Source organism: Emydura macquarii, unplaced genomic scaffold (genome assembly GCF_026122565.2).
Source record: "Emydura macquarii macquarii isolate MOO-44397 ecotype Brisbane River unplaced genomic scaffold, CSIRO-AGI_Emac_v2 contig_2369, whole genome shotgun sequence".
NCBI lineage: Eukaryota > Metazoa > Chordata > Testudines > Chelidae > Emydura > Emydura macquarii.
Window position 1 is genome coordinate 3,587,506 of NW_027132506.1, and position 26,071 is coordinate 3,613,576.

General features: G+C 44.3%; 1 protein-coding gene across 1 annotated transcript in view; it reads left to right on the plus strand.

The window, feature by feature from the left end:
- The window catches only part of FANCD2 (FA complementation group D2), a 130,839-nt gene that overhangs the window by 86,670 nt on the left and 18,098 nt on the right, over positions 1-26,071 (plus strand). The window contains exons 31-38 of the mRNA XM_067561262.1: positions 3,901-4,029; positions 4,163-4,281; positions 8,581-8,694; positions 11,095-11,222; positions 12,773-12,872; positions 14,247-14,369; positions 20,245-20,338; positions 21,938-22,009. Coding sequence (XP_067417363.1) covers positions 3,901-4,029; positions 4,163-4,281; positions 8,581-8,694; positions 11,095-11,222; positions 12,773-12,872; positions 14,247-14,369; positions 20,245-20,338; positions 21,938-22,009 — 879 coding nt within the window. The remainder of the gene's footprint in view (positions 1-3,900; positions 4,030-4,162; positions 4,282-8,580; positions 8,695-11,094; positions 11,223-12,772; positions 12,873-14,246; positions 14,370-20,244; positions 20,339-21,937; positions 22,010-26,071) is intronic.

Consider the following 26,071-nt stretch of genomic DNA (forward strand, 5'->3'; position numbering starts at 1 on the left):
CCACTACAAAAAGGATGTGGACAAGTTGGAGAGAGTGCAGCGGAGGGCAACCAAAATGATTAGGGGGCTGGAGCACAGGACTTATGAGGAGAGGCTGAGGGAACTGTGCTTGTTTAGTCTGCAAAAGAGAAGAGTGAGGGGGATTTGATAGCGGCCTTTAACTACCTGAAAGGGGGTTCCAGGGAGGATGGGGCTAGGCTGTTCTCGGTGGTGGCAGATGACAGAACAAGGAGCAACGGTCTCAAGTTGCAGAGCGGGAGGTCTAGGTTGGACATTAGGAAAAAGTTTTTTACTAGGAGGGTGGTGAAGCACTGGAATGGGTTACCTAGGGAGGTGGTGGAATCTCCATCCTTAGAGGTTTTTAAGCTGAGGCTTGACAAAGCCCTGGCTGGGATGATATAGCTGAGGTTAGTCCTGCTTTGAGCAGGGGGTTGGACTAGATGACCTCCTGAGGTCCCTTCCAACTCTAATATTCTATGATTCTATGATTCACAGCAGCTGGTGTCTGCAGGCTTCACTGAGGACAGTCAGAAGTCAAAGGAAGGATCCGTGTCTCCTGCTTCCCCCTTATCGAGTGGGGGACTCAACTAGCTCTGTGGGCAGGATGCAGTTTCCCTTGTTGCCTGGGCTGGGCGGGGTCATCTCTGACCTTTTCCCCAAGCAGGAGAGGAGGCAGATAGGGTTGGAAAAGAACTGGCTACAGATCAGACAGCTTCCTTTCCCCCACCTCCATGAGGGGAGTGAAGACAGCAGGACAGTGCACCAGATGGAAGATCACACCGGAGTCCCTATAGTCTGCACCAGCAGCTGTGCCTCTCACAGAAGAGCGCATCTGTCTCCTCCCCTCCACTTCCCTACATGCCACAGATGGAGAGCATGGAACCAGCATGGGCACTGCCAACACCAGACTGTGGTATGGGGCTTTTGAGCCCAGTTTCAAAACTACCACTTTTATACCAGCCCCGTGACATGCCCTAGGGTCCACTCTGGACTGTTGAACAACTGTGTCCCCTCAATTCTCTAACTTAGGGTGCCTTTTACGCTGCTTCACTGTGAGAACAACCACTCCTGGTCTGCTCTCACACAGCCTCACATGTATATAACTCCCAGCTGTACTGCATGAGTGCTCTGGTCAGCCACCCACAAATTATATTGCAGAGCAACACAACTAGAGTCCTAGTCTCAGACTTGTCCCCAGAAATGTCTGTCTTGTACTGCCTAGCTCTTTCCTTCTGGACAATAGAAGCTTATAGAAAGTTCGTAATTTATTAACAGGTTTTGTGCATATCATTTTCTATTCTCTCAAATGGTGTTTCTAAACACCTCAGTCCAAACACACTGGCTTAGATAAAACAATAAAACAAGTTTATTAACTACAGAAAGAAAGATTATTAGTGATTACAAGTAATGAGGCATAAAAATCAGAATTAGTTACAAAAAAATAAAAGGCAAAATGCAAACTTCTACCTAACTTAAACTAAGTGAATTGAAAGCAAAAGGGTTTCTCTCACCACATGCTTACTGCAGTCTGGCTGGATTTCCTTCAGTGAGAATCTCCCCCACCCCTACTTCAGTGATGCTTCCTTTGTCTTTCAAGTGTTGTTGGTGCTGTGAGTAGAGATTAGGGTGACCAGATAGCAAGTGTGAAAAATCAGGACAAGGGGTGAGGGAATATCGGGACTATCCCTATAAAATTGGGACATCTGGTCACCCTAGTAGGTATGAGGGGAGAGAGGTAATCTGCGGAGTGTATTCCCCTTTCTTATAGCATTTCCGTTCTTTGAGAATCATCTCCAGCTGGGTTCAGGCGACAGCAAATCTGTGGGATGGAAATTTCCAGCTGTTACTTTGCCAAACTTTACATTTCTCGCTCACACCCTTTTTTCTGCCTAAGAATGGCTGCTTAACCAGGTAATAGTTCATCTGATTATGTTGACACTTGGCTGAGATGTCAGTTTGCCTTTTGTCTCTAAGGAACTGGTTTGTTCCTGCTTTTCTAAACTTGGAGTAAGGCTCAGTAAAATCATACAAGTAGAATCTTATAACTTTACATACAATGTTGGCCCACACATATTTTACCAGGATAATAATGATCAGCACATTATGAGTTTCCAAATGATACCTCACAAGGCATACTTTGTACAAAATTCATTGTAGTTTTGTAAAAAAGGGTGAATATAGGGCACAGACTGTCATACCCCTGCCACCCAGGTGATCTCTACTCACACTCAATCCCTACTCACACACATTCCTGGGGGAACATCACCTCATCTGGGCCATGTGGATCCCATGCAATAGAGGGGAGGGGAGTTTCAGGGTAGCCCATTCTGGAACCTTAGGCCAGCACCTTCCTTGATGGACCCAGAAAGGGCCCAGTTGAGGAGGGGAAACAAATAGGCTTGGCCTCTTTGAGGACAGGGAGATCACTAGCCACTGGAAATATTTTAAGAGCAATCTCTGAGACCAAGTTCACTCCCCCTCTGAAACAGGAACATGGGGACAAACTTCAAAAAAGGAAATAAATGAATAATAAAATTAGCACTGGTGTTTCCCTGATCTGCTTCCTGGAGTGCAGCATGGCACATAATCCTCAGCACCTGGTTGCCCTGCTCATCTCTGTGGCGTGAAGCAGGGCAGACCAATATAGAAAAGACCAGGCCATAGACATGTGCTGATTCCTCTATGTGTGCATACACCCCCTTCCCTGCTTCCCCTCTAAGGTATTCTTCCTCCTCAGGGGAGAGAGGCCGGCAGTCCACATCAGAGTCACAGAATCACATAGTAACATATACTGAAAGTACCAACCAACCAAAGAGGATAGACTCTGTCAGGCAAGACTATAGAGTTTGTAAAGCTGCACTGAGGAGGTCTACAGCTGCCATAGACAAGCTATAGCTGCATCCTGGGAAGATGTGATAAAAAGAGATGGATTTCCTGCCACACCTCAACGACTGGAAAAGCATTAGCCTGTCGTCCTTGGCTGGGGGTCACCAGGCCCTAATACCCTGGTTATTGCTCCCAGCTTCTGTTGCAGATTGCCATGCCTTCCCCCTCCTCCCCTTCTTCCCCTGCACATGCAGCTTTGGTGAGATAAGAGGGACAGCAGCCCGAATGTGAAAGAAATGGCAGGTAGTGAGGGGCCTCGTGGTCCACCATTCATTTCTAGTCCATTTTATAAGGCCAGAAGGGTCCTCAGCGTGCAAATGTAATCTGCTGTCACGATCAGAGATAAATGTGGCTATTGTCCTTGATGGCCAGGGACTCGGTGTTCCTAACTGGAAGAGATGCTTACCTGACAGAGTAACCTCCTCATTATCCAAGTCCTTTGCAGGCAGCTAAGTCCACACAGCATTGGCTAAGCCCATGAAAACTCTCAGTGATATCAGAACAACAAAAATAAATCAACCAGTGTGATTTGTCATCTGACACCCTAACGTGCCCTGCAGGCTGTCACTAGCAATGCTGACATGGGAAGACAGCACTGCAGGTATGACCCCTTACCAGGTAAAATCCACATAGTCGAAAGGCTCCTCCCTGGTAAGAAGAGTCATCCCTACCCCTGAGCATGTCCATCAGCATCTCTCGCCTCTTACATGTTGTGTATTCACAAAAGACCCCGTCTATTCCCCCATTTCACTTTCCCAGTAGAGTTCAAGGATTAGAAATGCTAGTCATTTTGGCTCCTTAGTACTTGGTATTCTGGCTCCCTGTGGCTGTGGCCATCTTAAACCCTGTGAACTGCAGCTTTGTATCATTATTGGTACCTGCTGATGAGTGAGACTGAGCAGGACCACACTAGTCAAGTTAGTTTTATTCTCCCCATCAGGTGGCGTGCTTATATCTTTGGGCTCCTGTAAATTAAGAATGAAGAAGTGACTTTAAATATTTGATTCACTGCAGGGGAAAGGCTGTAGGAACATTGGATTCTCCCATCTGTGTCAGAAGTCGTCTCAAGAAGTTGCCCAGTGTGCAGTCGGGCTGCTGAAACCACTGTGTAATCATATGGAGAACATGCACAATTACTTCCAGGTCAGAAGGCAATAACTTGATTTTTAACAATTGCCGAGGGCTTTTTTATTTTATATCCTGGGGTTTAGGGAAATGGAGGAGCAATGACATACATTGAAATAACATTTAATTAATAGTTTGTTCTGTGTTTAAGGCATTAAGTACAGAAAACTATGAGGTGGTGGATGGACCACGAGTGAACCTTCAGGAGCATCAGCTTATGTCTTCTTGTTACCAGCAGCTGCTACAGGCCTTTCGCCTCCTGTTTGCATGGTGAGTGTAAGGAGTGGCGCGTGCATGGGTGTACATAAACAAAGCCTGTTTATCACTTTTTGTGTGTGTTCCTCTTCATTGAAGGGCTCATATGTAGCAAATAGCCCATAGCACATGCAGAACATCAAATTGCAGTGATAGGGGCTTTTAAGAAAATACTATATTACAATTGCTGTAAATTCAGTCAAGCTATAAAGAATTGAAACTATAGATGATTGACCACGGTTACAGTGAATTAAAATCCCATGCTGCAAAGGGGTCCAAAGGCAACTCCCTGGTTTTAACAGACCATGTGGCCTTGGATTAAAGCCAGCAGAAGTAAAACACCTGTCTATGTGCTTTCCAATCTGAACATAAGAACGGCCACACTGGGTCAGACCAATGGTCCATCTAGCCCAGTATTCTGTCTTCCAGTAGTGGCCAGTGCCAGGTGCTTCAGAGGGAATGAATAGAACAGGTAATCATCAAGTGATCCATCCCGTCAGCCATTCCCAGCCTCTGGCAAACAGCAAACCCTGCCTATCCTGGCTAATAGTCATTGATGAACCTATCCTGCATGAATTTATCTAATTCTTTTTTGAACCCCGTTATAGGCTTGGCCTTCACAACATCCTCCGGCAAGGAGTTCCACAGCTGACTGTGCGTTGTGTGAAGAAATACTTCCTTTTGTTCGTTTTAAACTTGCTGCCTATTCATTTTCATTGGGTGACCCCTAGTTCTTGTGTTATGAGAAGGAGTAAATAACACTTCCTTATTTACTTTCTCCACAAAGTCATGATTTTATAGACCTCTATCATATCCCACCTTAGTCAGTTCTTTTTCAAGCTGAAAAGTTCCAGTCTTAATAAGCTCTCCTCATATGGAAGCTTTTCCAGACTCCTAAACATTTTAATTGCCCTTTTCTGTACCTTTTCCAATTCCAATAAATCTTTTTTGAGATAGGGTGACCAAATCTGCACACAGAATTCAAGATGTGAGCATATCATGGATTTATAAAGAGGCAATTCGATATTTTGTATCTTATTATCTATCCCTTTCCTAATGATTCCCAACATTCAGTTAGTTTTTTTGACTGCCGCTGCACATTGAGTGGATGTTTTCAGAGAACTCTCCACAATGACTCCAAGATCTCTTTCTTGAGTAATAATAGCTAATTCAGACCCCATCATTTTATATGTATACTTTGGATTATGTTTTCCAATGTGCATTACTTTGCATTTATCACCATTTAATTTCATCTGCCATTTTGTTGCCCCGTCACCCAGTTTTGTGAGATCTCTTTGTAACTCTTCACAGTCTGCTTTGGACTTAACAACCTTGAGTAGTTTTGTATCATCTGCAAATTTTGTCACCTCACTGTTTTCTCCTTTTTCCAGATCATTTATGAATATGTTGAACAGCACTGGTCCTAGTACAGACCCTTGGGGGACACCAATATTTACCTCTCTCCATTCTGAAAACTGACCATTTATTCCTCCCCTTTCTTTTCTATCTTTTAACCAGTTACTGAGGAGAGGACCTTCCCTTTTATTCCATGACTGCTTACTTTGCTTAAGAGCCTTTGGTGAAAGACCTTGTCAAAGGCTTTCTTAAAATCTAAGTACACTATATCTGCTAGATCTCCCTTGTCCACATGCTTGTTGACCCCCTCAAAGAATTCTCGTTGATTGGTGAGGCATGATTTTCCTTTACAAAAACAATGTTGACTCTTCTCCCAACAAATCGTGTTCATCTATGTGTCTGATAATTCTGTTCTTTACTATAGTTTTAACCAGTTTGCCTGGTATTGAAGTTAGGTTTACTGGCCTGTAATTTCCAGGATCGCCTCTGGAGATCAGCAGATCGTGGGAAGTGATTATTCCCCTCTATTCGGCATTGGTGAGGCCGCATTTGTAGTATTGTGTCCAGTTTTGGGCCCCCCACTACAAAAAGGATGTGGAGAAGTTGGAGAGAGTCCAGCGAAGGGCAACAAAAACGATTAGGGGGCTGGAGCACAAGACTTACGAGGAGAGGCTGAGGGAACTAGGCTTGTTTGGTCTGCAGAAGAGAAGAATGAGGGGGGATTTGATAGCAGCCTTTAACTACCTGAAAGGGGGTTCCAGGGAGGAGAGAGCTAGGCTGTTCTCAGTGGTGGCAGATGACAGAACAAGGAGCAACAGTCTCAAGTTGCAGTTGGGGAGGTCTAGGTTGGACGTTAGGAAAAAGTTTTTCACTAGGAGGGTGGTAAAGCACTGGAATGGGTTACCTAGGGAGGTGGTGGAATCTCCATCTTTGGAGGTTTTTAAAATGTGGCTTGGCAAAGCCCTGGCTGGGATTATTTAGCTGAGGTTAGTCCTGGTTAGTCCTGCTTTGAGCAGGGGGTTGGACTAGATGACCTCCTGAGGTCCCTTCCAACTCTATGATTCTATAGAGCCTTTTTAAAAAATTGGCGTCACATTTGCTATCCTCCAGTCATCCGGTATAGAAGCTGATTTAAATGATAGGTTACATAGCACACTTAGAAGTTCTGCAGTTTCACATTTGAGTTCCTTCACAACTCTTGGGTGGATACCATCTGGGCCTGGTGACTTATTACTGTTTAATTTATCAATTTATTCCAAAACTACCTCTACTGACACCTCAATCTGGGACAGTTCCTCAGATTTGTCACCTAAAGAGAATGGCTTAAGTTTGGGAATCTCCCTCACATCCTCAGCTGTGAAGACTGATGCAAAGAATTCATTTAGTTTCTGAAGAATAACCTTATCTTCCTTGAGCACTCCTTTAGCATCTCAATCGTCCAGTGGCCCCACTGGTTGTTTAGCAGGCTTCCTGCTTCTGATGTACTTAAAATAATTTTTGCTGTTACTTTTTGTGTCTTTGGCTAGCTGGTCTTCAAATTATTGTTTGGTCTTCCTAATTATATTTTTACATTTCATTTGCCAGAGTTTATGCTCCTTTCTGCTTTCCTCAGTAAGATTTAACGGCCACTTCTTAAGGGATGCCTTTTTGCCTCTAACTGCTTCTTTTACTTTGTTGTTTAGCCACTGTGACAAAGCTCTTCCCCTGCCTCGGTGGGTCCAGCGCTTCCTTCTAGCGGTAGGTCAGGGAACTGCTTCACCCTTTAGTGTTCTTCCACCCTCTAGTGGTGGGGAAGGGTAATACAGCCGCTCTAAGATGGCCGCTCCCTTCTGGCTCTCAGTTCTGTCTCTGGTTCTCACAGGCCCTTGCCTCTTCGCTGGGGCTCTTGCCCCTCCAGTGGGTGGGGGGGCCGGTTCCACTCTTGACTCCGGGCCCCAAGCCAGGGACCCTACAAGTAGCACCCTCATGCTTTGGCTTCAGGAAAGCTTCTAGCTTCCCTGGGTTACTTCCCCGTGCTCCTTGACTTAATGTCTGCACCCTGTTCGGACAGATTCCTGGCCTCCTTGTCGGGGAGGCTCTTGACCCCTGACAGCCCCACTGGGCGTGGTAGTGCCCAAACCAAATGTCTGGTTCTATCTTCCACTTCTGGCACGGTCTCTTCCCTCAGGCTTACAGGCCTGGGAAAGGTCCTTTCCCATCTTCGGGCAGGGTTTTTCCCTCCCCCAGTCTTTGTACCCGCAGGGTTCTCTTGTGCCAGCGTTCTGCTCTTTCTCCTAAACCCTCCTGGTTTCTGACAGCGTCTTGCCTGTTCACACACTGTGGTAGCTTTCCTCACTCTCACAACTCTAGTCACACCCTTTCTCTTGCGGGGAGGCTTTTAACAAGTCCTAGGCTTGTTTTTTAATGAATACTTGTTTTAATGAAAACAAGGTGTGTTTTTAATGAATACAGTAAATAAGACTGGCTCTGCTGAGAATCAATATCTGTCATGGGCTATGTTTGTCAGGCATACACAGAGTTATATGCAGTGGTGGAAGATGATACAAATGTATCTGAGGTAGTAGGGGGAAAAGTGTGATATTATGTTGTATTAGTTGAAAAATAGAATGGTGATCATTCAACGTATACACAGAATTAAGGGACATGCAGGTAAGCCAACGTTGGCATTCCCTAAAGTTTAATGTCTGAAATTATCCTTAACTTTCGCCTAAAATATTTGAATGAAATTTCCAAGGAGTGTTTTTTTTTTTTAAAGAAATTCCATCCTCTGAAGCTCTTTGGTTAGGTTGCAATGGAAATACCCTTTGTCATGCATGGGGTACATTAAGTGAGGTGTTGCTCAATGAATATCTACCAAAGTCGCTGAAGCAAGGGTTTGAACTTTCACTGACCAGTTTTGTGTTCTGTGTGCATAATATCATATTGATGATGTTCTGAGGCTCTTTTCTTTTTCCCCAGGAGTGGATTTTCTCAGCGTGAAAATAGTGACTTGCTGAGGTCAGCCCTCAAAGTCCTTGCAGACAGACTAAAGCCAGGAGAGACAGAGTTTCTTCTTCTTGAGGACCTAATCAGGTAGGATAAATGAAGGCATCAGTGCTATGTTCCCAGAACTTTAACAGGAATACCATTCAAAATGTTTTCTATATTTCCTGTGGATGTTCTGCACAAATGCATGATAGATAAAACTGATTCAGGGTCCCTGAGATCTTTAGAACACAGGGCTTCATTATCAGCAACAGCATGAATATATATACACAGTTCTTGGAAACTGGAGACACTTGAGGTCTATGAAATACTTGGAAATAAAGCAGGGGGTACCACTATGTGTAAAATAGTCTGAGGGGGAGCGAGGGGTGCCCTGGTTAGAGAAGGGGAGAGAGCATGGTGTGTTTGTGTATCAGAGAGTGAAAACTCTCCTGGGTGTGCACTGTTGGTCAAAAAGCAAACTGTGAGGGAGTACAAGGAATGGGTTGAAAAATGATTCTGAAAATTATTATAATTCCACAGTCCGGGGTCTCACAATTCTGGATGTCCGCGCTGCTCTTCCCTCTCTGCAGCTCACCGAGGCGCAGCAGCATTTTGGCACCGCACACTTTGGTCACATTCCCTGTTCCCACTTGCTGCCAGGTTCTCTGCCTCTGCAGTATCAGCAGTGGCAGTTCCTTTTGCTCCTGCCCTTATTCCGTCTATTTAATTTTTCTGCCTAGTTTTTGGGCAGTGGGGAGCAGTGTTCTCCCTCCTGGGCATTTCTCCTCCTCCCTGGTGGCTAACCCCTCAGTGTTTTAACCCTTCCTGAGCCACTGCTGCAATGTCTCCCTGCCGGCTCCTCTGCCCCTTACAGGCATGGCAGAGCAGCCATGAAAGTCCTGGGTCCAATCCAAGCAGTGCTCGATTTGTGAGGCAGCCCTCCCAGGCTTGGCAGACAATTTGTGTTGTGCCCAGCCTGCACCCAGCCGTCTGTCCCTAATTCTGTTAGGTCCTGGGGCTACGAGTCAGACAGGCAGGTGGGGTCTCTACCCACCAAGGCAGCCATGGCTCCAATGAGGGGAAAACAGAACAGGGAGAGGCTCCAGAAGCAAGGCAGACCCTGGCCATTCAGCTCAGGGGATAGGTTGCTGGGGCCTTTACAGAACTAAGAGGGGAGGATTGCAGGGCCATGAGTTTCCTCACCACTCCCACCTGCCTCCATCCCCCCGCAAGTCATAAAGTGGGTCCTGAGCACCCTGGGGAAAGAAGCAGGGCTTCTAATCAGCCCCCCTCCCTCCCAAGATGTCCAGGTGGGTGCTGATGAGTTTCCCCCACCCCAGGGGGAATTGAGACCCAGTGGGGGAGGAGTCATAGGCAGACCTCTCGAGAGGGCTCCAGGCCCTAAGGAGGACAAAGCCGTAGACGGCCTCCCCAAAGCCGCAGCAGAGCTTCTGTGCTCCCAAAGTGTGCAAAAAAAGATTTAAAAAAAAAACTAAAAGGGGAAAGAAAAGGCACAAAAAACCCAGGAGATCCGACTCCTCTTCCTCCTCCCCCTCCTCCACTGAGGAAGACGAGCTACCTGGCTCTGACTCCGAACAAGCTGGGGAAAAATTCAGGAAAGACTTTTTCCCCTTGAGAAGTGTCAATCTATGTGCAGCCAGGTTATTTGCACGATTCAAATCCAACTTCAGCAGGTCGGTGAGCATGAGCCTCACAGCAAATTTCGTCCCTCAAAATCCTCCCCTGTGACAGTGGTGCCCCTTCATTCCTCCTTCCAGGAAGTGATTAGGGATGAGTGGAATAAGCCAGGTCAGGGCAGGCATGTTAATAAGAGCGCCTCAGGCTCTATAGTTCAAGAACCAAAGGGCTCTATTGCTGAGATACCGAGGGCTGGTGGTGCAGTGGACGTAGCAGAAATAGAAGGGGTTGAGAAGCAGGCCAGGAGCAGGAGCCTGGTGAGACTGACAAGGCAAGGTCTGTTTTGCTTAGTGAAGCGATGAAAGAGTGAGAACATGATGGAGGTATGGGATAGCGAAGGGCGCTATTACTGTCCAGTTCTTATAATACAAGAACAAGAGGGACATTTAGTTAATTTAAAAGGCAACACATTTGAAACTGATAAAAAGTAAATATGTTTTACATGACACCTAATTTGCTTGTGGAACTCATTGCCACTGGATACCATTGAGACCAGGAGTGTAGTAGGTTTCAGCAAAAGGAATATACATTTATATGGAAGAACATCCACAGTAGCTAAGATAAAAATAGTCCAAATCTCCAGGCCCAAGCCACCCTCAAACTGGCAGAGGTGAGACAGAAGCTTCCTTTATGAGCAGATTTTTCCAGTATTGAGGCATCTGGTGCTGATCACTGTTGGAGACAGGATGCCAGGCTAGCAGGTCCTCTGGGTGTGATGTGGGCTGGTACTTCCTCTCTTTCTATGTATATAGGTGATAGTGCCATATCTGCAATGTCTTCATCCCTTTTCTTTCCTGTCACCCACAGCGAGAGTTTTCACTACTTGTTGAATTTCCAAAGCAGCATCCCCAATTTCCAGTGTGCACTCAGCCTCACTCAGTTCCTGATTGTCATAGCTGAAAAACCTGTCGCCAGCTGGAAAAAAGAGAAAATAGGTAACGTGTGCAGAACCTTTTCCTGGACAGTTTCTCATGCCATCCTTTATCTATAATGCTTTGACTTTGTGTGTAGAACTTGCCCTATGCTAGGAGTCTCACCAGGCAATCTAGGAAATTCACTAACATGAATTATGCAAAATGTATTGGAAGCTCTTTACCACCTGCTTTGTTATATGTCAGTCACACAGGAAAACAGTTTACAGCTCATTAGTTTTTTGGGTTTTTTAATCATTCTCCTGTCAGGAGAAATGGAGGTTCAAAGACAAGATGGCTAAAGAGAAGCGCCTAACAAGATGCATTTAGGCCTGTTTGACACACAGTTTTAGTCCTGACTGAAGTATTTTGGTTAGGGGGTAGTTTTATGCTGATATAAGTAAATTGGTATACAGCCACTAGTATGGGCACAATTATACCGCTATAGTGGCGCTCATACCAGTATAGTGTATTTACATAAATTAATGAGAACAAGCTATACTGCTATAACTGCATCCCCATTAGGGGACTGTACCTACCACTGTAACTATTTCTCTTCCTGACGCAATATAGTAAAGTGATACAAGAGCCCTAATAAAACAAGAGGAGCGGCTCTTCCAAGCTGATTAGAGTTCACATGCTAAGGGGGAGAGCAGCTACATAGGCTGAAAGGTCATCTTGGCAAAGAATATGCAAGGAAGCTTGCTGGTCTTCATTCCCCATGTTCACCAGACATTGTTGAAGCCCAGAGTTCAAGTTTGCAGGCTCCTCTTAGCTGTAAAGTGTTGCATTTTAGTGATGTCTCTCTCAAATCCATGAAATGGTTCAGAATTGTACATAGTTATATTCTCTCCTGGAATGAAGCAGGGATGAGCTGTCTGCCATGGATAGGAATAATGATGAAACATTTTTCTCCTACCCGGTCATTTCCTTTCTTTGACTATTTATGCCAGAGAAGCGAGAAGCAAGATGCAGGCTTTGGAGGAAGACCGTTGTTTCTGATTACAAAATTGTAAACTGTAAATTTGCCAGTTCAAGTTAACTTTCAAAGGCTGTGTCCAAAGGGAAAGTTCACCTCTCACTGATACACCAACATTTGAGTTTATATTTGTATGTCAGCTTTGGAAAACCTAATTTCTGGAATTGGGCTTTCCAAGGGAGACACTCAGTCCCAGCAGCAAGGAAAAACTGATCTCTGACTCCACAGGCTGCAGGGAGGAAAGGAAACCCATTGTAGCATTGTTAGACATGAATGGACAAAGAGAGAATGACTCTGATAAGAACCGGTGTTCCAGGCCAACAGCTCACTAGACCTTTATATACATCTCATTAGTGTGATAAGTAATGATCTCTAAGGAATACACCTTTCTGAGCTCACTTTGCTTTAGCACTTTGGCAGGCACCATATGGAGCACAGAGGATCTGCTTTAAGTGGAATCACATAGTCAATTGCTTCTGGTTAATTACAATCCTGCATTTGTATAAATGAGAAGAAAATTGTCTTGGAAGCTTGTATTCTCAGTGAGACAAAGCACATCCAGGTCCCTCCTCACCTTATTGATCATCTTTGACAGCTTCGCTTGCAAAACGGTTCCTCTGCCAGTCATGGGTGCAGCCCAGTGGCATGCGAGAGAAGGGTAGCCAGTTCAGTGATGCCCTGCACAGTCTGCTCTGGTAAGAATGCTTTGCTTTTGCTTCAGTTTTGCTTTTGGTTGCTGAGAACAAACTCTCTTCATAAACAGTTTACTCTCAGTGTGTGTTCAGATATTTTGGCTAGATCAAACTGGGGGGCTCTTTTAGAGTATCTAGTGGGCAAAGTACTTGAAATGCTTTTCCAGGAAGCTTTGTCAGCATAGGTGCTGGAACTAGAGGTACAGGGGGTTCTGCTGCACCCCCTGGCTTGACATAATTCCCATTATATACAGGGTTTACAGTTTGGTTCAATGGCTCTCAGTACCCCTATTATAAAAATTGTTACAGCGCCCCTGCTTGACAGGTCTGTGGGGACAGGAAAAAATATAAACAGTTCTTGAAAACCAGATTGAAACAGGTTTCATAACTTTATTTTTTTCCCCCTAAGCCAAATAAGGTTGGAAGCAAACAGTAATGCTACAGCCTGTGCAAACTGTGTCTGGAGATGGACATTTGTGCACCTGCTTATGGAAAATGAAGTTTCAAAAGCTGCCCTTTTAAAATTGTTTGTTTTCAAAAAGATCTCAGTCAATATCATCAAAGCTTTCTCAGTGTGTCTGTGAAACTGCACCTACAAATCTGAAATTATGAAGAATGTTTGTTTGGTTTTTTTAGGTAGCAGGGGATCAAAATCAGCCTTATGTTGGTACTACTGTTGCAATCTTAACTACCATCTGCAGAGCCAGGCCTAGAACTCTGTACCTACAGCTCCAGAAACACAGGCGTCTACCACTTAAGCTAAAGAAAGAGTTCTGTTGGACCTTACTTATAGAAAGACCCCTGAGCCTTGTATTCTTTCTACACTGAATTGGCCAATACAGTCTAAAACATGTCCACATTCATGTGTGCACCTACAGTCTGGCAGTGTAAAGGGGCCTGAGTGTGGTGTCTGATTCTGCTTCTATTAAAAACAATGGTAAAAAGCTCTCACTGAGATCAGTGTAGGATTGACCCAAAAGAAACCACAATAAATAATTGTTACTATTTTTGCTTAATTGCAACCTATTTTCTTCAGGTGTAGCTGCCATGTGAGTTTAAGGAGTTCTGTCTGGAAGATTGTGGGAGGGGAGACTGTAACCAGCTACTAATGAGCTAGAGAAAAAGGAAGAGAGGCACGGGTTCAAGTCAGTGATTTTCAATGACATGTAACTCAGGGACAGTTGGATGAATTTTCCTCAGGCTTTACAGGAACATTCTCCTCTGCAATCAGAATAAATCTGGCAAACTTCAGACCCAAACATTTTCCACACCAAAATTACAAGGTACAGGGAGGTCAAGAATAGGCTTTGTAATGGAAGCTACTGTCCTGCCTCTGCATAACATGTACTGACTTGCTATCCTGATGTTTGGATTCAGTATATATATGGAGCACACAGACAACATCTTGAAAGCTGTGGAAGAAATCTCCAGTGTTGGGGTCCCAGAGCTAATTAAGTCTGCTAAAGATGGATATTCTTCTTCTTACCCCACGCTGACAAGGTAATAATATCAACAAAGACCTTGAATCTCATGTGCTGCAGACAATAGCAGTCATTGCCTTCAGGTCTCTTACTGTCTGTCTTTCTTGTTTTATGTTAAGGTTTCATGCTAGTAATGTTGATGGTACATTTGAGGACTGCTAGGCATTCTCTTAGCAGTGCGTATTAAATCTGTAAAGTCAGCTTTAGCCAGTGACAAAATTCCACCGTGCTTCAGAGCAGGATTGAGTTTGTTATCCCTGAACCAATGCTACTAGCATGATGTTATTACCAATGCTAATAGGTTCCTTTCCTGCCACCCTACCCAAGACGACAGTCATCACAGTTTCTTCCCTCTTAGATTGGTGAGCCCTTTTCAACAATCACACTGCATAATGCACTTGGACCCCGTAGGATGCACATCAACTTACTGGAATTAAAATCAGTCTGTTGGGCCTGCAGCATGTTCCTTCCACTCATCCGATCCCAAAGTATCCAAGTAATGTCAGACATTATGACAACTGTCTTCTACATAAACAAGCAGGCGACCTCTGTAACTGATGTATCAGAAATCAGCAATATACCTGTCAGATGCACAGTACTATCTAGCAGACAGTCTCCGCAGATAATCTTCAACATGAATGGGAGATTCATGATTCCTTTCTGAACAAGGTCTTCGCCCAGTGGGGAACACCATCTTGGTATCTCTTTGCTCTGGGTTGCAGCTCAAATGATGATAGTTTGCTGCTATCCTGGATGGACCATCTCAGATATGCCTTTCCTCTCATCCCACTAATGGCACAACTCCTACAAAAGACCCATCACAACAGGGCTTGGATCATTCTTCTTGCACCCAACTGGCTGATACAATTCTGGTTCTTGGACCTCCTGAGGATTTCAACCTGTCCACCCATTGACATCTGACCATTTCCAGATCTGCTGACACAATACAGTGGTATAATTGGTATCCCAATCCAGGACCACTGCAACTCAGGGCATGGTATTTGGATGGGCATCAGACATAGAGCACTCATATGCAGTGGCAGTTCAATCCATTCTCAAACAAAGCAGGAAGGATTCTACCAGGATCCGATCTGACCAAATGGAAGTATTTCGCCTCTTGATCACAACAGTACCAGTTATCTTCAAAGTCAGCTGGGATTCCTGTTATTCTAAAATATCTACTTACCCCTAAAGACCTCAGACCTCTCTATTAGTTCCCTAAGTGTCTATCTTGCAGCAAGCAGCACCTTTCATCCTCCAGCTGAGGGTCATACAATCTTTACTCATCCTATGATAACTGGTTTCCTGAAGGACTAATTCAAACTTTCCCACTAGTAGCGAAACCAACACCTCCACAATGGGATCTCATTCTCATGCTTTCAATTCTCACCAAATTGTTACCTCGAAATTTAGGCTCTGGGGTGCCCCTTAAATAACCTGCCTATTGCTCCCTTAATCTGCTCTTCCTGGGGAGTGTGTCTCCAGGGTAGCTTAGAAAACACTTAAAGGACATGGATTTAATCTTCCAATAAAGGGGTTGACACAGGAAGTTTTCTTTCTGCAACAAAGTATCTTTTGTTGATGTAACTAGTAATTCCCACTACATTGTAATCTAAAATTTGACATCAGACACAAATCCCTTATTGCACGTTAAAGAGCATCTAAACCACAAGAGCATGCAGTTTAAATGATGCTCAGTGATGTGCTCTATTACAGGTGATTAGTCTGCAGTAGATTGCTGACAGCAATTCTTAACTTATATTTTAAGTTTTACATAAGAAAATTACAGTTAACAACCATTCATTCACACGCTGACGTATACATCTCTATACGGTAAACTTATAATTGTGACTAAAGACTGGCGGGCTTCTCTGTCCATAGATATTTAGTTGCTGTTCTCTGTGTCCTATGCTGCTGCTACTAATGTTACCCCTCTTCTGTTCTGCTTGGTCTGTACTGCTGATGTTGCTGTTAAAGTTGCTACTTCTTCCTTCCTCTCTCTGCCAGCTTCTGACCCTCCAGCAGCTGCTTGTCTGCTCTGCTCCAATCTCTCTACTCTAAATGTGTTAACTGCCTGTTAGCACCTTACTGCACATGCTCAGTTTTGACCATTAGCTCATCCTTGGACTTGGCACATGCTTAATACCAGCCTTTGACAAACAGTCATTCTTGGGCATGCCTGGCCATGTCCAGACATGCTCAGACTTGTTCAATGCCAATAGCCTTGTGCATGCTCACTCCTGTTGTTTACCTTAGAGTTATGATTACCTCACTCGACCCTACTGCCCATGCTCCAGATCTGAGCTACTTAGCCATACCTCATTTTATTCACAGTTTTGTGGCCATACCTCATTTTACTTGAAGTGACTCCTCCTTATTCAAAGTGGAGGTCAGACATACAAAATGGAGGCTGGAGAATTTCTCTGGTATCAAAACCTCCCTTTGAATTATTAGCTATGTCCCATCTCTCAATGAAAGGTGCCTTCCTAGTCTCCACTGCATCAACCAGAAGGGTCAGAGAGCTGGGAGCATTCATGGTAGATCTGCCATATACCTTCTTTCATAAAGAGAAGGTCTCTCGTTGCCTCCACGCAAAATACATTCCTAAAATAATTTTTGAGCCTCACATGAATCAAATCATCCACTTACTGATATTTTCCCCAAAACCTCATGCCTCTGATTTGCAGAGACGTCTTGTCTCAGTAGACTTCTGACGGGCACTGGCATTTTATCTACAGAGAACAAAAGCAATGAGAAAAATACCTGGACTTTTTATCACCATAGCAGAGTGATCAAGGGGTCAAGCTCTGTCTGCACAGAGATGCTCTAAGTGGATCTTGGGCTGCATCATCCTTTGTTACTGACTAGCTCACACTGCATCCCCACCTCCACCCTGGGCTGAGAACCCATTCCAAAAGAGTGCAAGCAACCTCTGCAGCGTCTCTGAGAGAGGTGCCCTTATTAGATATATGCAGGGCAGCTATCTGGAGCTCCATACATACCTATAGAAGACACTATGCATTGGTCCAGACTTCGACTGCAGATACAGCTGTGGGGTCATCAGGACTTCAGATGTCCATACCATCTGCATCCTCACACACACCTCCTGTATGATTACTGTTTACTAATCTCCCACATGTGGAATAGGGACCAGCACTCAAAGAAGAAATGGAGGTTACTTTCCTATAACTGGAGGTTCTTTGAAATGTATGGTCCCTATGTGTTGTGAGACAGCAGGCAGCAGGAGGATGATTGAAGGGAGATATATAAGCCCCAGAATGATCAGAGCCTTGTTCCTTGTGAACTGAACAGGGGTTACTACAGGTCAGTTAGGAGCACCTGAGGCCAATTAAAGGCCTAGACAGAGACCTGATAAAAACCCCTGCTCCAGCCAGACAGAGAGAGAGGAGGAACTGGTGGTAGAGTTGGAGGAGTGCTGCCATTGACTGGAGGAGCAGAGAAGAGCCATGAGAAAGGGGAAACTTGCTCAAGAAGAGCAAAGACACTTCCCAGCCACAGAGGCCTGAGAGAAAGGACCCTGCTACACAGAGAGCAAGACTGAGAGACTCTCCAGGCAGGAGGACTGGAAGAGACCCTGCCCAGGAAGAGAGAAGGCAGAGAATCCAAGAAGCTGAAGGGGGAGAGGGGGAAGTAGCCCCGGGGAATGAATTACAGCCTTGAGCACGGTCAGCAGTACATAACTGCTATTCGTAGGGCCCCTGAGCTGGGACCTGGAGTAGAGGGTGGGTCCAGATCCCTTCCCCCTCCCCTCTCTGGGCACTACCAGAGGGGCCGACACCCAGAAATGGGCAACAGGAGGCCCCGACCCACTGCAAGAGAGAACAGCGTGAGACCCCCCCCCCCCCTCCAGCAGAGCCAGGAATTTTCCATTGTGTTTTCTACTAGTCACCCTCTGCCCTTCTGCTGCGGATCGTGACCAAATTCATGGTAAGAAAAGGAAGTGGAGAACCTTTGGTTCGCAACTCCTCTTAGACCCTCGGTTTGGAGCATGAGGAGAACAACTGCATATGTGCGCAGCCTATCTATATTTAAACATTTTCAGTGATGGAGAATCCACCATGACCCTTGGTAAATTGTTTCAGTGGTTAATTACCCTCATCCTTAAAAATATACACCTTCTTTCGAGTGTGAATTTCTCTAGCTTCAGCTTCTAGCCATTGGATCAAGTTAGACCTTTTTCTGCTAGATTGAAGAGCCCATTATTAAATATTTGTTCCCCAAGTAGGTACTTGTAGACTGTCATCAAATCAACCCTTAATCTTCTCTTTGTGAAGCTAAACAGACGGAGCTCCTGGAGTCTATCACTATAAGGCAGGTTTTCTAATCCTTTAACGCTTCTTGTGGCTCTTCTCTGAACCCTCTCCAGTTTATCAACATCCTTCCTGAATGGTGGGCATCAGAACTGGAAACATTATTCCATCAATGGTCGCACCAGTGCCAAATACAGAGGTAAAATAACCTCTCCTCTCCTACTCCAGATTTCCCTGTTTATGCATTCGAAGATTGCATTAGCCCTTTTGGCCACAGGGTCGCCCTGGGACTCCTATTCAGCTGATTATACACCATGACCCCCGAATCTTTCTCAGAGCCACTGCTTCCCAGGGTTCCCCATCCTGTAAATATGGCTGACATTCTTTGTTCCTAGATGTATACATTTACATTTAGCCATATTTAGACACACATTGTTTTCTTGTGTCCAGCTTACTAAGTGATCTAAATCGCTCCGTGTCAGTGATCTATCCTCTTCATTATTTATCACTCTCCCAATTTTTGTGTCATCTGCAAACTTGATCAGTGATGATTTTAGGTTTTCTTCCAGGTTATAAATAAAAATATTAAAAAGAGACGAGCCAAGAACCGATTCCTGCAGGACCCCACTAGAAACATACCCATTCTGTGATTATTCCCCACTTTCAGTTACATTTTGAGACACATCGGTTAGCCAGCTTTTAATCCATTTAATATGTGCCATGTTAATTGTATATCTTTCTAGGTTTTCAATCAAAATATCATTCAGTACCAAGTCAGTGCCTTACAGAAGTCTAAGGATATTACATCAACACTATTGTCTTTATCAAACACACTTGTCATCACCAAAAAAGATATCAAATTAGTTTGACAGTATCTATTTTCCATAAATCCATGCTGAATGGCATTAATTATACTACCCTCCTGTAATTTTTTATTAATCGAATCCCACATCCATTAATTGCTCCATTATTGTGCCCGAGATCAATGTGAGACAGACAGGCCTATAATTACCTGGGTCCTCCCACTGACCTTTCTCAAATATTGGCACAATATTAGCTTTCTTCCAGTCTTCTGGAGCTTTTTCGGTGTTCTTATTGAAAATCAATGTACTGAAAATCAACATTAATGGGGCATACTGGGACACTGCTGAATGAGGGCAGAGTTAAGGGTGCATGGGACAATCTTAGCTCTGCATTTCCTGTTTCACTTTTGCTCAGCTCACCATTCTACAAGGGGACAACATCATGCTAAGCAACCGTAACTCTGCATTAATGTTTTTTGCTGTTGAATTTAGATATTTGTCCTGGTGGGTCTTATGCCAGATTTTGCTGCCATCTTATCTAGTTGTTTAGATGCTAAACAGATTATACACACTCCCAACTTTCAGTGGGGTAAAGTTGTTAAGAATTCTAGCAGTACCCAGCACTCAGATCTCCTCTGGATGAGTTGCAATTGTTCAGTGCATCCAAGTGATTACCCCACTGCTATTGCATGACAAATGGTTTGTCCAACTCAGCTGACCTCTTGAGTTTTCAGGCTACTCAGGGGGATAAGCACCTCAACCAGATGCACAAAGAGCTGCCCATCAGTCTTTAATGGGCTCTTGGCTTTTTTCTCTCCAGGCAGACGTTTCCAGTTTTCTTCCAAGTGATGATAGCTCAGCTGGAGAGCTCAGTGAGAAGTATTCCTGCTGGGAAACCATCGGACTCAAGTGAGGTAGGCCAACAAACACATCTGAGATCTCCAGGAGGGATTTACACAACCCAAAATAGGAAACCACAGGAAGGTGCTACAGTAGTAGTGGCTTCATAATGATGTTCTGGCAGGCAGCCAAAACACTGACACGCAAGATAACCTTTTGAGTATGGCAGTCTGCCAAACTACCTGTTAGTTAGCCAGCATCCAAGCCAAACTCCCCATTAATCCAGCAACAAAGAATGTAGGCTATATTTACAGGATGGAAGACTCTGAGAAGCAGTGACTCAGAAAAGAATTTGGGGGTTGTGGTGGATAATCAGTTGAACATGAGATCCATTGTGAGCTAATGTGATCCTGAAATCAGGGACTCTTGAGTAAGAGTAGAGAGGTCATTTTACCTCTCTCTTTGGTATTGGTGCAACCATTGCTGACATAATGTGTCCAGTTTTGGTGCCCATAGTTTTCAAGAATGTTGTTGATAAACTGGAGAGGGTTCAGAGAAGAGCCACAAGAATGACTAAAAGATTTAGAAAACATGCCTTATAGTGATAGTCTCAAGGAGCTCAGTCTATTTAGCTTAACAAAGACTGAAGCTAAGGGGTGACTGCATTACAATCCATAAGTATCTACATGGGGAACAAATATTTAATAATGGGCTATTCAGTCTATCAGAGAAAGAAATAACACAATCCAATGGATGGAAGTTGAAACTAGACAAATTCAGACACAAAATAAGGCATTCATTTTTAAGGGTGAGAGTAATTAACCCTGGAACTTATCAAAAATTGTGGTGGATTCTCCATCACTGACAAATTTTAAATCTGGATTGGCTGTTTTTCTGAAAGAGCTGCGCTAGGGATGATTGTGGGGAAGTTCTCTGGCTTGTATTATACAGGAGGTGGGACTAGATGATCGCAATGATCCCGTCTGGTCTTTGAATCTCTGGCACATTCATTGCCAGAAAACAGGAATAAACTGAGTAAAATTAAATGGAATAGGTAGGCCCTGCACCTATATAGGACTAAGAAGGAATTATTGAACGGGGAGCATCAGTTAGAATTAAGTAGGTGGATTGTACATGATTAATTCTCAGTAATTTTATGGGCCCAGGCACTGGTAGAGCTTGCTTCTTCCAAACATTTTCTGTGTTTTCATGGGCAACATGCCTACCTAGGGATTCTAGCAAATGGTGTGAGGACAGGCTATGGCTTGTGTCTGAATGGCCACGTGGCTGAATGTGTGACTGTGGACCCTGCTCGCAAGCCAGAAAGTGGTTTCTCCCCCGCTATTTCCATGGTGAATGGAAAGCTACATTTATCAAATGGAGAGAATATAACCTGGCAAGTGAGGAAAGCTGGCGTCCTACTGAATGATTTTGACTTTCATGGGCAAATGTTCGTGGAGTCTTTTATGTAGGATCTCAAACACTGTGTTTCTGTTTAAAGGCATGTCCCTTCCCCTGGGAACAGCTGTGATGCCTGGAGCTCTGGCAGGATCTGGGCTCTTTGCTGTCTGTCTGCAGGCAGAGTGGGCATTGACGTAGCACTCAGTGATAGGAAGGGAAATACAGTGGCTCTGAGGACAACGGGGCTGGATTCTTGTGTTGTCATTTCCCAGGTACAGCTAGAGAAGCTACTGCATTGGAACATGGCTGTGCGGGATTTCCATATCCTTGTTAACTTGGTCAAGGTGAGCACATTCGTCTTTCCTTCCTTTCAGCTTCCCCGCAGAGTCCCACCCATCCATGCCAGAACGTGCAAGGAAAACAATATGACTTACACTATGTTGGAGAAATGGTCTGTGATGCTGTAATCAGAGCTGTCTGTAATGTGTACTCCTGGGGTGACACATTCAACCTTCACTTTGGCACTTCCTCACTTTTGTAGCCTCAACATTCGAGTAATATAGTTTTTTGTATGAACAGATAAACACTGACAAAGGCAGGAGGAAGCAGAGAGGCCCTGGAGGATAGGAACATAGGAATTATCCAACTGTATCAGACTCTTCGTCCAGTCAGTGTAGTCTCCTGTCTCTGATAGAGGCCAATGCTAGCTGCTTCAGAGACAGATCCAGAAACCTGCAGTAGGTAGTTCTAGGGTAGCCTGACCCTAGGGACACTTCCTTCTAATTGTCACAGTTCAGGGGAACTGCACCTATATTCCCCCCGTTGTGGTCCAGCAAGGGCACCCCTTTTCAGGCTCCTGGCTCCTCAACCATCACCTCTCTTGGGGAGAGACCCATGTCTTTCTCCATCCTGACTACAGTTTTTCCAGGCTGCACAACTTCCTGTCTACACTGTGAGTTCCCTAGCAAGCCAGACTGCCTAAACAGGCCAGTGGCTGCACTTTGCTTTCTCTGCAGAGGCTATAAACAGTGTAATTGCCCGCCGCTATAACTTACTGCCCAGTTCTTTCTAAACAAGCACATTTATTCTTAAAGTGAAATGTAATACTTCTAAAATAAACAGCAGGATCTTACTCAGGGGGACAAGGCAGTATGCCATGTTTATTGTGAATACAAAAATTTCAAAAAGCAATTGCCTGCACACGCACACACACACAGTTCTGCAAAGATGGAGTATAGTTACCAGCCTATGTTGCTCGTGTTAGTCCACTGGCCAGGTGGCTAAGCAGGAGGGAGGGAGCAGGGGTCGGTCGGTGTGCACCGATGCTCCGGGAGCATGACTGTAGAACCAAACCCAAAGTCCTTTTTATAGGGGTAAGCTCTTATGCCACTCTATGGGTTCTGCTTCGTCATGCTGCATCCGCATCCTGGTGTGATTATCAATCACCCATGTTTTGCAAGCATGACCATTGTTGTTGTTTTTCATAGTTCATCTTGTTTTCGTCCCTTGAGGTGGATCCAGGATCATCAGGGTGGGCAGTCTTCGGCCATCTGGTCGTAAACGTTATATTCACTCCCTTGAACAGCCGAGGCTGGCGCCTTTTCCTGTCACTCTCTGTCTCACATACACGCATCACTCATTCATCTATTCACACCCTAATCTCTTAACATTTACTTAAAACTTGTAACTGGAAGACACAAGTATTCTTCAGAAACAATAACATTTCTTTTTATCTAAAACATTCACTATTATTACAAAATATCCTCATTTATCATTGAATCTTTCTGTTTCAGAACATTTGCTGATGTTACTTTAAGCAGTGGTCTTAAAACACGTGTACTTCAATAATAGCAACAGTTTTGCAGAATGATCTTTGGTAACTTTACAAACAAGATAATCGATGACCAGATGTTAGTTTCGGACAAACAAACTTATCAGTAGTGAACAGATCATCTTACATACTCAAAAGGCAAAGCCTCACAAAGACTGCTGTGGTGGTTTGTCAGGTACCAAAAGAATAAGGGTATTTCACATAGAATCAATATAACAGAATCAAGCTTTGGGCCTACAGAAAGCATTACAGAGAAAACATTAAAACAATGAAAGAACTTACACACATGCTAATTAGCTTAGTAGAGAACTCCCATCAGTCTTATGGGGCCTCTGCAGGCCAAAATCCTTCCAACCCTTCTGTGATACTTTCTGGGGGGTGTCCAGAACCATAGATCACTGTGTTAGCCCTCCCCACCTCAGTGAGAAAGAGACTTGCTGATGTTAAACTGTGTGTCAGTTCACCACCCAAAAGAAATTTCTTAGGACTTTGCCAGCCCTCACTTTGCCTTACAGGTTAATACTTGGTGTACCCCAGTCCCCAAACTCCCGAGAAGCATCCCCCTGTAGTATCCAACCCCTGTTACTGGACACTCACAGTAATTACCAGGTAACCTGTCCCCAAAGAGACAATGAACACAAAGCTAGAAGGTTACAATTCAGGATCAGGTCCTTTATAACAACTGAGCACTGTAATCTATATGGTGAAAGCAAATATAAATTTATTAACAAAGAACAGAGATTCACAGATGCAACTAAGTATTGAGAAAGAATAATGGAAACAAATGGTTAAAAATAAAAGAAGAGTAGAACATACTTTCTGGAGATTAAAATGTAACAAGTTACAACCTTGTCTAAAGCATTTTCTCAACCACAGTGTCTTCCTGCAGAGCTTGCTGGTTTTCAATCAATCCAGGATCCATTCCTTCATGAATCACCCAACTCCGCCAAGGGTGGTCCTCAGTGAAATGGGTCTTGTCTTTGCACACCCTGTTATTGTCCAGCAGACTTTTAAAATGCAATCCTGTAGTTTATTTTTCAGTGTGCTGACACCATCTTGAGTTCATATCCCCCCTCAACCTGTTTTTCCTGTTGACTTTACATGAAAATGCAGCGCCCATTGTTTTTGGCTCACAGTGCTTAATTAGATATGACAGAGATATAACTACTTCTCTTGGGTCTGGAAGAAACCCGTTTTTCCATTTGTTTGGTTACACACTTCAAAGCAGAATGTGCGTAAATATACATAATGTCTCGTAGTGTTAATACATACACTCAGCAATGATATTAATGACCAGTGTGTCATTTGACTTGATCCTTTCCACGACATTCTGTATAGATAAGTACTGTGATAGCAGTGTGTTAGATGTAGGGATTTTGTCAGGCTTGATATGAGCTGCTGACAGAACAGTGAATCCTTTGCCAGTTGGCATCTGAGGGGTTCTTAGGGTCTCACCTTGCCAGGAAGGATTGGGGCCCATTGGGACAGAAGGTCTTGTCTGTTTGCTAGATCAGAAAGAAGGCCTTGAGTCAGTTTCAATTCAGGCTATTTATCCAAAAGTCCTTTCCTTGTCTGTGGGTCTCTGGGGAGCCCAGTTTGAACCAGTATATGTGAGCCACTACAGGTGGGGGTACCTCTTTGTAGGTGTTACAGCCTGAGTGAATTTGCTTTATCACATACCACTGTTGTTAGTTCCTGGACAGCTGTTGTCAATATCCCCCATAAAGCCGGGATGGTCAGCTGGGAAGATGCTGTGTGAACTGTACGTGCGGAGCAAACAGGAAGAGTTTGCAGTCGGGGAGGTCTAGGTTGGATATTAGGAAAAAGCTTTTCACTAGGAGGGTGGTGAAACACTGGAATGGGTTACCTACGGAGGTAGTGGAATCTCCATCTTTAGAGGTTTCTAAGCTGCGGCTTGACCTGGCTGGGATGATTTAGCTGAGGTTAGTCCTGCTTTGAGCAGGGGTTTGGACTAGATGACCTCCTGAGGTCCCTTCCAACTCTAATCTTCTATGATTAAGAGGAATTTCAAAAATTCCCAGGCCTTTAAACAGGGGAGGGGTGCATTCCTGTGTACCTTCAGGGCAGCGAAGTTCAGACTGCTGAGTGGACAGGATGGGCATCGTGGGACACCTCCTGGAGGCCAATTAGGGTGACATAACCAAGTGCAGTGTGTACACTGACGCTGCATCACTAACTACGTCGCAAAAAGCTCTATGCCACTCGTTTAGGTGGTTTTATTATGTCGTTGTAGCAGGGGAGTTACACAGATGAGAGGAGTGTTTCAGTGTGTACACCTCCACTGTTTTGTTCATCAAAGCTGACTTTTGTCGACAAAACTGTAGTGTAGACAAGGCCTTAGGTTTTTTGACTGCCACTGCACATTGATGACTCCATGGTCTTTCTTGAGCGATAACAGCTAATTTAGATTCCATATTTTGTATGTTAGAGCTAAATCTGAGTCAGTAGTGTAACACAGTTGCATAAAAACAGTGAACAACATTCTGGAATGTATCAGCAAGGATGTTGTAAGCAAGACACAAGAAATAATTCTTTAACTCTACACATGCTGATG